General features: G+C 35.2%; 1 protein-coding gene and 1 long non-coding RNA gene across 6 annotated transcripts; both read right to left on the reverse strand.

The window, feature by feature from the left end:
• On the reverse strand, positions 296-10,338 carry LOC107606192 (WD and tetratricopeptide repeats protein 1). Of its 5 annotated transcripts, XM_016308196.2 has the most exons (20): positions 10,111-10,338; positions 9,927-9,995; positions 9,239-9,316; positions 8,397-8,531; positions 8,213-8,314; positions 7,956-8,084; positions 7,406-7,521; positions 7,191-7,308; positions 6,111-6,216; positions 5,375-5,520; positions 5,073-5,237; positions 4,455-4,565; positions 3,989-4,100; positions 2,814-3,160; positions 2,581-2,671; positions 2,111-2,206; positions 1,922-1,992; positions 1,623-1,750; positions 1,240-1,351; positions 296-734 (listed from the first exon to the last, which is right to left on the reverse strand). In XM_016308196.2, exons 1-19 carry the CDS (start codon positions 10,180-10,182, stop codon positions 1,264-1,266), a joined length of 2,280 nt encoding a protein of 759 aa, XP_016163682.1. In that variant the 5' UTR covers positions 10,183-10,338; the 3' UTR covers positions 296-734; positions 1,240-1,263. The 5 variants fall into 5 exon arrangements, with proteins under 5 accessions (XP_016163682.1, XP_020962148.1, XP_020962150.1 ...); XM_021106489.1 differs by lacking the exon at positions 8,397-8,531; XM_021106491.1 differs by lacking the exons at positions 8,213-8,314; positions 8,397-8,531.
• Positions 6,471-7,184, reverse strand: LOC110264420. Its single transcript, XR_002350578.1, has 2 exons — positions 6,602-7,184; positions 6,471-6,549 (listed from the first exon to the last, which is right to left on the reverse strand). It is a non-coding gene; the product is annotated as an uncharacterized LOC110264420 (long non-coding RNA).

Below are 10,536 nucleotides of genomic sequence, written 5' to 3' on the forward strand. Positions count from 1 at the left end.
TTATAGCCCATTAGTTAAAAAACATACTAGTTACATTAAAAAATAAAATAAAATAAAACAACTCACTACTATTTTCTGAAATTTCAAAATTAGAAACAAAAAAAAAATTAACTGAATTAATTTATACTATAATTGATTCCCTATATTTTCTCTTTTAAGATTAAGCCTTACATAAAAAATGAAATTGGTCTTCTTCCTTAATCATTAAATAGTAAGACCTCAATACCCGAGGATGGCGAAAAACCTAAAATCATCATGTAGTATTCCTATAGGAATTGAATCGAATCCTCTTAACAATCAAGAAATAAGTCTGGAACATTTACTGTACAAATAAATTTAATAAACCTCAGCATATTTCAATTTAGGTATCACCTTTTACTATACATATTATATTACAAGGAATACTAAAGAAGTAAAGAGCCAACACTTTTAATGGAAGAAAATGAAAAGTTTGACTAATGTTGGCTCAAATGCAAAGCAAATGCAAGAAAGAAATATCAGTCACCTAACATTTCTCTCCGTGAGACGACCACTAAATTTGTACAAAAAAATTCTCAAAAATCACGAAGTCTTGGGAAATAAACCAAGGAGGTAAATGTTGCAACTTATTTCGCTTGTCATTGAAAAGCGTTCCTTGGTCAATTCTACTACCACACGGATAATAGCTTCCCATTATTGTTAATTTCACACATCACTGATTAATCCAAGACTCATGCAACTTCAGGATACGGTACCTGCAATAATACAAACATGAAAAATGCTACATAATTAGTAGTTGGAAGGGCCTTATGTTTTAAAATACTTTGGTATGTACCATTTTTTTTCCATTTAGCAAGACTAAGGATCAGCCACAGTCAAAGCTGTCCATTCTTAGATTCTAACGAGTTGTTTCTTTTGGTTATGTTTTTAGGGCATTTTCAAGATATTGAAAAGGCACGATTTCTAAGTTTCGAATAACATTCAATACATTAAAAACTTCAGGTATACAAGATAAGAAATAGGACATGAAAAACTGTGCAGAATAGAGAAAGTGAACTTACAGAGATCAATACTTTGATAATAAATAATGGTTTCACAAGATAAAAACCCAGAAATGGTTCAATTTGTGGAGAAAATATACCAATCCAGTATGTACTCGGATTAACTTATTTTGTGTTTCAAATAGCTTGCAACAAGGCTTCTACAGAGATTAACTTATGCAATACGTGAACATTGACTTGGGCAAGAGAGAAAATTTACCAGCATGTGAGGATTAGTGTATGTTTAGCTCTGGGCACATTCAAAAGGACGCAGGCGCAGGGATCCTTCGGGAAACTCATGCATTCTAAATGGCTCCAAAAGCTCAAAGGGCCTGCAGAAATCCCGACGATATAATCAAACATATCAAAAACAGTGGATCACTTCCGGAAGCACTAATGGAGATACCTATGTACTTGAATGCCGCAATATAACAAAGAAATACAGGACCCATCCCCCCTTTCATTTTATTTTATTTTTTATTTTTTTGTTGGGGGGTGTTCCTAACAGGTTACAAGCCATTATGCTTCCCAAAACATGACCATTATTCTAGCCGGCATTACCACAAATGATATGTTATGCTATGCTGGGTTCAAGAGCCTTACAGAATGGAATCACGACCACGGGATAACTTTTGTTGATTGCTCTCCATAGCAACCAATACATCAGCAGTCTCTGGTCCCGCTGCACCACCAGCTACGGCAGATGGAACAGGGGCACTTGGAGTCCATAACTGCAAATAATGCATAACCAAATTACCAGAAAGATTCAGAAATATTCTATTCGAACCAAAAGCTTTCATTCTTATTGAAAAGAAAAAAGAAAACAAAAAACGCTACAATATTTCTTAAGGAGGTTTCCATTCTACCAAAACACACCAGCAACATCGAGTCAACCTTCTCACCTTTATTGTGCTATCAATTCCACTTGTTGCCACAACAAAATCAAATGGATGGCATTGTACACAATTTACAACTGCAGAGTAGAAACAAAATCCTCAGGAAACCAGAGAGAGAGAGAGAGAGAGAGAAAAGAAGGGGGGGGGAAGGGAGATGAAGAGGAAACCAGAAACCATGGAGAAAACAATGGTTACCAGATTCATCACCGTTCAGCATTTTTATGAGTCTACCAGTTCGCTTTTCCCAGATAAACCATCTGCCATCATCACTTCCACTAGCAACAAACTCACCTGCAAATGAAGATACAAGAAAATATTGTGCCTATCATGGACTAACTGTTATTTAAGAAAACTAGAATTGATTATGCTGGTATAAATCATTGCTTTCCATTCCTAAAGAATGTATTATCATACGAAGTAAGGGAAACAACTAAAAATAAATATAATTTCATCTCTTTTTAAGGGCGAGCAATATGTTTCTTAACACACATGAACCACTGGTGCTGACTGCTGACATTGTTTGAAGATAATTCTTTCTGGTACATATAGTTTCGTTGGAGATTGACCGAGACTAATAGATGAAAGCGCTTGCTTCTCTACATGTGGTGTTTGTCTCATACGATTCAAAAGTTTATATAAAATCACGAGAACAGAAAGTCATTTACCTCTTTGACCAAGAAAACTGGCCTGTTTTATATCAGTTCCAACATTGCAATGGCCAATAAATCTTTGATTCATGTCAATAGCTGCTTCAGACTGCATCACAACAAAGTGAATGGAAAATAAAAAGGAAACCATTGTCAACACAAAATAGAATTAGAAGAAAGAAAATTATTATCTAAGATACAGATTAACGAGAACGCAATAATATGAATAAAAAAGGCCGACAAATGTAAACCTGATAAGCTTTGTCATTCTGTGATGAGGACGAAGGTGATTCAACGGTGCCATTCGCACCAGTGCTTTCTCTGGAGTCGCCCCTTCGGTGAATTCTAAGGTTTAAACTCCCATGAAGAATATTGGACTCAACATCATGTCCCTCATCACCAGACATTGATGTTTCAAAGTCCAACTCCAACTCCTCATCATAATCAGAGTCATCCCTCTCTGATCTTGGACCATCTTGGGAAGCATCACTGTTAGCCTCCGAACGATAGAGTATGTCACTTAATGACAAAATTCTCCCACCTCGACTATCGAATCTTGATCCTCCATCATTTGTCTTGTTATTTTTCTCTGCCTCGGCTGGTTAAGTAACAAACCATTTAGATAATCATAAAACCATAAAAAGAAACACCATTTAACTCCCTCAACATAAAAAAGATAATTTTTGCGTTGAATCTTAGGGATTTTGGCGATATAGTAACATTAAAAGTCTAACATCAATGGTTTCAATGAGAAAAAGGTGGATTGTTTGTTTCAGTTACTTCCATGGTGCACAAACCTCTTAAGAAAAGGGCCACTCACTGGATTCATTAAAACATTTTTATAATCAAATTTCAATTCACCCTATAGTGATATTATAGTGGCATAGCAGGAGTGGATCACTTGGCAGCCACAATGGCAATATGTCAAGATGCATTTCAAAATAGCAACCATCATGGCCTCATAGATCAACCACTCTGGGCTACCCTCCTCCAAATAACTATAGGCTGCGTTTGTTTACAGGCACAGAACACTGAGACACGGACACAGAGACAAAAAATCGTGTTTGGCAGATGAAACATGAACAGAGACATTGTGTCCAGAGACATTGAATTAATGTATTTTGTGTCATCCTAACAGAAAGGACACAGAAACACTAACAAGAAGTACAACTTATTTTTTATTTTTTTCTTTCATTATTCTTATTACTATTTCATAATTGTAGTTTTTATTATTATATTTTTCTTCCCAAATTTTTTGAATGAAAAAAATGAGAATAAATTGGACTTTTATAATTTGTTCTAGTTTATCACCAAACAAAATACAAGAACTCTAATTTTTATGTGTCTAATTTTTGTGTCTTGTCTTGTTCTGTTCTCAGAACCAAATACAGCCTATGATCCACACATGAAACCAACTTATGCCCACCTGAAGAAATGTCCTTCTTAGCTTTCTCTACTCTTTCTGCAACTTCAGGTATGGATGGGGCCAACAGCTGAGCAGCAACAGCAAAATCCAATGCTTCTTTGTGCCTTCCTAACTGCAACATAACATTAACATATAAATTAATTAATTCATAGATCCAAAAAGATGAGTTCTATCAACAAGAGTTGGCAAATAACTTAGGAGAAAATGTACACTCAAATCTAAAATTTCATTCAACTAAAGCTTATTGTAGCACTAGCACTATATAGTCAATCTTACCAAGCACAGAAATGACCTAATTTTCAGTGCATCAAAATTTTCAGATGCCTAATCTTTGATTACTTGTTTGCTTTTGGATTTCCTTGAAAGCCTTATTAACAGTTCACTTGAGATTGTCTAACTGAACATCAAACTAGCCTGTCAACTGAACTATTATGCTAAAAGTGAAGATTATACAACCCAGAATTACCTGTGACAATGCATCTGACATATAGTAAAGTGCTTTGTAGTCGTAGTTATCAATTTTCCTAGCAGCACAGCAGTCCCTTATGGCCATGTGAGCATCATTTTTCCACTTCCTCTAGATAAGCATCAAAGTTTTAAAACATGATAAAGAAAAAGGGAGAAGAAATTTTTTTTTTATGTTTTGGGGGGGGNNCATCAACCATGGGGAGAAAATTGATATCAGTTTAATATTTAAATTTCTATATCAATTTTATCCTTTTGACAAATAATTACTACTTTGCAGCTTCAAACGTTCTGCCAATTTGCATATCCAAGAGACAAATCAATGGTGATCTGCATTGATGCTTAGGAACTTAGATGGTAAGATTTTTATTCCTAATTCATTTATTTTCAGAATGAGAAGAAACATCCCACCCTTCATTAGTCAAGGCAGAAAAAATAAGCAAGATCAGCTTGGAATAACATAATGGACATTGACGATAATTTGACAGAAAGAATCATAATAAAAAGTGTTAGACTTATCAATTCCAAACTGATGTTAACTTTAAAATATTGGACTAACAAGGATACTAAATGAAAAAAAAAAAAAAATATATATATATATATATATAGTGGGAAGAACCTTAAGCAATAGTGCAGCTCGAATACACAGGCATTCATATTTTAGTGCAGGCCCAATAGTAAGACTGTAGCAATTCAAAACTTCATTACATGCCTCAATTCCATAATAAGGACCATCATTCAAGGTCTTTTCAGCGTATTTTATTAGTTTCCTGCAGTAGTCAATCTATAAAACCCAGTTAGTCAATGCCAAACCAGAGAATTATATCGCTAGATTCACCACAGATCGGCAACAAAAGCATAATAGTTTATAGAATAATATAAAATACAATAAAAAATCGAGAGAGAAAAAAAAGTGCATACCTTTGCAGCAACATTCTTTTTTATTGAAAATCCATTTGGGAAAACACTGGATATAGAAGGTTGCAATTCCATTCCATTAATTGTTGGAGAATATGTCATTAGTTTTGATACATCTCCTGAAGTATATTGCATGTCATTCAATCCAGCTGCATGGTACATGAATGAGTATGACTTCAATAAGTAGTGTAGTTTATATAACATGGTAATAAACAACAAACAGAATAGATGTTATTAACATATTATATCTATATGGTTATGAATAGATCTTGTTGATCAAAAAGGAAGGTTATGAATAGATCTTGTTGACCCAAATAAAAGCTTATGAATAGATCTTTGATAACACCCAAATCCATACCATACCCGCACCTAGACAATAATGTGATTTATTGTTCATCAATGAAGACTTGATACTAAATGATGATTACAACAGTAACAACAAAGCCTTGTCCCACAGTTTTGGACTGCTAAATTATTCAAGCCACAGCATAACATCCCATCATATAGATAAAACTGGATCTTGGTCGTGTTCAAGATGCATATCGAAATATCCAAAATTATAAATCACCATTTAGGATAATGTAATATAAAAAAAGCCTTGGTTACTTATTATTGTTGCTACTATTGATGCAAGTACCCAACAATCCAATCAAACAAAATACGATAAAAATCACATCACAGTAATACTAGTGTGATATAAACAACTAAACAAGACATGGTTCAATTTAAAATGCTTTACCATGATTAACATTCATCAAGTAAACATGCTCTCCACTATAGCTAAGGAGAACCTCATCTCCATCAGGACCAAATGTAACATGAGTTAAGTGCAAGCTTGGATGTCCCTGAAAGAACCAAGACCCAATTTGAGTGCAACAATGGTTGGCTTGAAGTTCCAGTAAGAGTTACATGTGCATAATATCCTAAGGGGAAATTGTTGAGTAATAGAGACCACAGTAAGTCATAACACATGGAATTTGATATGCAGAATTAAAGGTTCACAATACAGATCACCTATTTTTTAGTACGGCACATTAAACACTACTTAGGTTTGATGTAGACATTCTTAGGATATTACTACTACTATCAGAATTTTTTTCCACCGTAGCCATGTCAATGTTGGACATTGCTAGGAATTTTTCCCAAAACCCTCTACAAAATCAACAACACACCATTACCTCTACCATCCCTGCCATTCCACAGTCGGTGCCAAATCTACATGACCACTACCACCATAACCGCATTTGAGACTTTTGTCATGCCCAATTGCTGCCACCTCCCCACAAGATCTAAGCAAGCTCAAAACTGCAGAGGATGTTGGCTTTGCAATGGAATCCAAAGAAGTTATTCAAGAGCATGGACTGCAGTTGGAGGCTTGGTTCAAGTGGCATATCGTATGCCCCCCCAAACAGCCACATCCAGGTTCGAATCTGGCTTTAGCCAGTAATGGAAAAAGGAACCCATGTAGGGTGTGTAAAACGTGGGTGTGTTGTGTTGTAAAGACCCAAAAAAAAAAAAAAACAGAGTATGTACTGCTGCCATCTTGAAATATGATCAGCATGCCAAATGGCAGGAATTCAACATAATAATACAGCCACTACCAATCCCTACAAACAGGAAGACATACCCAATGATGCAGGAATATTGCATTCATTGAACCCTTCAACATCTGAATTTCATATTCCAAACCAAAACATATCTTTGACAGGAACCTTAAAATATATCTATATCCCCATTGAGAATTCATTTTTATGAGGAAAAAGAACTTGCAATAATTGATCAAAAGCAGATATAATAGATCAAAAAACACAGAACTAACACGATCAGAAAGATGCATTGGACAGAAATAATTGACACAAGGTGGTGGTGACATTCTTTTCCGACAGGAGCTCAAAGGTGGTAGCATCCTCCGATCATACAAGCGAGCAAAAGCATCACTGAACAAAATAGAGAATTTAATATCAATATGTAATATGTATTAAAAAAGTTATGAAGGGAAATAAATAACATGTAGCAACATAAAAGAATATTTACCTTCCTCCAACAAGGAGCAGATGTGGTCTAGTTGAGCTGATATCACAAGATTTTAGGGCTAGAACTTGTTTAGGAGGATCAGCAAGTGACCTTTTGGCTCCACTCCGTAAGTCGAGCTGGGGTTCCGTATTAAACATGAAAATAATAAATAAAATATGCCACGGATTCTAGCTTTTGAAAACAACATGGTTTTCCTAACAAACTTCCAGTGAGAAATTCTAATAACTATATCATAGAAAGATTTGACCCTAACTGCTTTTGGTATGCAAGGCATGTAATTTTAAGAATATTAAGATAACCATGTGAGATCATGTCATCAAGTATGCAACTCATAAGCGCCTGCCATAGAGCCATATGTGAATTTCATCCTATTGATCTCCCTTGATATGCCTCAGTAATAAAGGTTTCACATGTGCACTAATGTAGGATTTATTAACAACAATAATTATTGCAACATGCGATGGTTTGAAAAGTACGCAAATATTGCTAGAGAAACACTTGAGTTCAAAACTGACAAGCAGGAGGAATTACAAGAAGTTAAACCACTTACTAGAACACTTCTACACTCTTGGTGCGAAGATCCTGCTGGCGGACAAGATGTTCCCTCTCGAAAATCATGCTGCCTCAAGGTCCCATCTTCACTAGCACTCCATACCATGTTAGGGTTTCCATTTTCAACCTACACAAAATGAATATATAACAATGAAGCCTTACAGATAATAGGATGCAAATAAAATCAGATACTCCCATGTAAATTATGTTGTGAAACTATTTCAATTTAAAATTGTCTTGGTCCACATGACTCACAGCCAACTTCTTGACTCTCCTTGTGTGGCATTGGTAAAGTGCTGATGGAGCAATGGCATTTTCAGCAGATCCATTTAAGTGAGACAAATTAAATAATCGGACCTGCCAAACGGAAAAATATATTATGATAGATGACTAAATTTGCACAAGCCACTTAAAACTATTGAATGAATCATGGAATTACTTCAGCATCTCCAGCTCCCGAGACTACAATCTCATCAGAAGTTTCTGGTATAAACTTTGTACAGAAAATATTTGCAGTATGACCAGTGTCAATCGAATGTAGAAGTTTCCGATCAGCATAGTTCCAAATATTGATCTGGAAATATTACACACAATTCAGTGCCTTTTGCTACTCTAAAAGCCCATATAAAGAAAGAACTGGAATAATTTGCTCTATCACTCTCTTTTCATATATTTTAAGATTGAACTCGTCAAACAAGTCCGGTCTTTAAAATATAAGATGTAAATCGTAACTTTTATGGAATATGAATTTTATATTTTTATTGAAGAGATAAGAGTAGCTAAATATAGATAGAAAGATAAGCTATTGCACGAGAAGAAAGACAATTAGATTATAAAATCCAAGTATTATTCTTAGTACAGTGTCCTCCCTCCCTCCTGATCAACCAGTCTACTTGTTAAGGGAAATGAAAGCATGCACAAGCACAATATGCAGAAGAGATGTTGATCATGTGGAAGGCAAAAAGCCCATTTAGCCAAGGAAGAAGAAATTCCATCTTAATTCCAAATGGAGATGAATTTTCACACGGGAGAAATATATTCGTGGAACAGGCACACGCAATAGTTTCGCGGACTTGAAACCCTTAAGCTTATTTCTCTTATATTATTATAGACATAGATTCCCGCAGCGGGCGGGGGGCAGGGGAGTGGGGGGGCGATTAAAAAGAAGAAGTATCTCCTATATAAGATCTTGCTCAGCATCTTTTTATCTGTTTTTACATCAGAACTACCACTTAGCTGCTAATATAGATTACAGTTTTTTTAAGATTAAAGTTGCCATACCCGTGTATCATCTGATCCAGATATCAATAATGAGCCTCTGGAATTCCAAGCCACAGCATTGACACAGCCAAGGTGGCCCTGCTCAAATCATAGCAAGCGGATACTCAGTAAAAATATAACAATGAATGTGAGGGTACGTCACATGGCAAATGAAGCAAACAGCTAAACGCTGGAAGACAATCTATATTCCAATCATGTGTGAGAAATGGCAGCATTCTTAAGAACCTGATATCTACTTCCTACCTGGTTCAAGAAGATAACATAAAGAACAGATACACAAGAGAACATTCAAATAATTCCCAGGGTCATAATAGGCAAAAAAGGATGAATATGCTAATGCCAGTGTAGTAACAAACTCATGATACAGTACCACAGTATAGCAGTGTTGTTAACTCCAAAAATAAATAAAAGGAGTCACACTGCAATGCGCGAGCAATCACACAATCACTATTTAAAAACCCTATATAGCAATACACTAATTTCTTTTCACTTTCTTTTACCGATATGCACATGTCACAAATTTTCCAGAATACAATAATCCTACAAGAACAGAAGAACAACACAGCTACATACTCCTTACTTTCAAATACTCAAAAAACAAAAGAAAAGAAATACAAAAGTGATCAAACATGAACTTTCTAATTCATCGTATGAAAGTGATAATATGAATATAAAGCATCTTACCAACCTCTAACTCTCTCTCCTGAGTAAGCCTGCGAATCAACGAGGAGTGTGTCTGCAACCTATGATTAACATCCTAATAAAAAACAAGAAAACATTTCGGTAATTATTTCAAGATATTAAAAAAGTAGGAATCGCGAAGTAGTAAACCCTTCGAAAGGAAAATAATAGAAAAAGAAGAAGGATGATACTTGGCGAGAGTGAAGGTATCGGGTTTCGAGAATATGGTGGATGTTGCCATCGTGGAAAGGAACAGAGTCCATTGCAGAAGAAGAAGAAGAGCGAGTCGTCGTCGTTGTCGATCGCCGTGAATTTCATCAACAGCAGCTGAGTCGGTTACACTTGGTCTGTGGTGCAATCCTCTGCACTCACCCCTATGTTATACACACTTCTCTTCTCTTCTCAATTATTCCCTTTTTTTCTGGTGTGTCTTAAAAGTTAAAACTTTCTTTTTTTATTTTAAAATTTTAATTTTGATGTATATAAAGGAAGACTCTTCGTGTAAAGTGGTTAGTTAAGAACTATTAAATGATTTGACATATTTAATAAAATTATTATTTAATAATTTTTATCTAACAACTTCACATGAAAATTTATATTCATCGGCTCATCGTATA

This window comes from Arachis ipaensis, chromosome B07, assembly GCF_000816755.2.
Source record: "Arachis ipaensis cultivar K30076 chromosome B07, Araip1.1, whole genome shotgun sequence".
In the NCBI taxonomy this organism is placed as follows: Eukaryota; Viridiplantae; Streptophyta; class Magnoliopsida; order Fabales; family Fabaceae; genus Arachis; species Arachis ipaensis.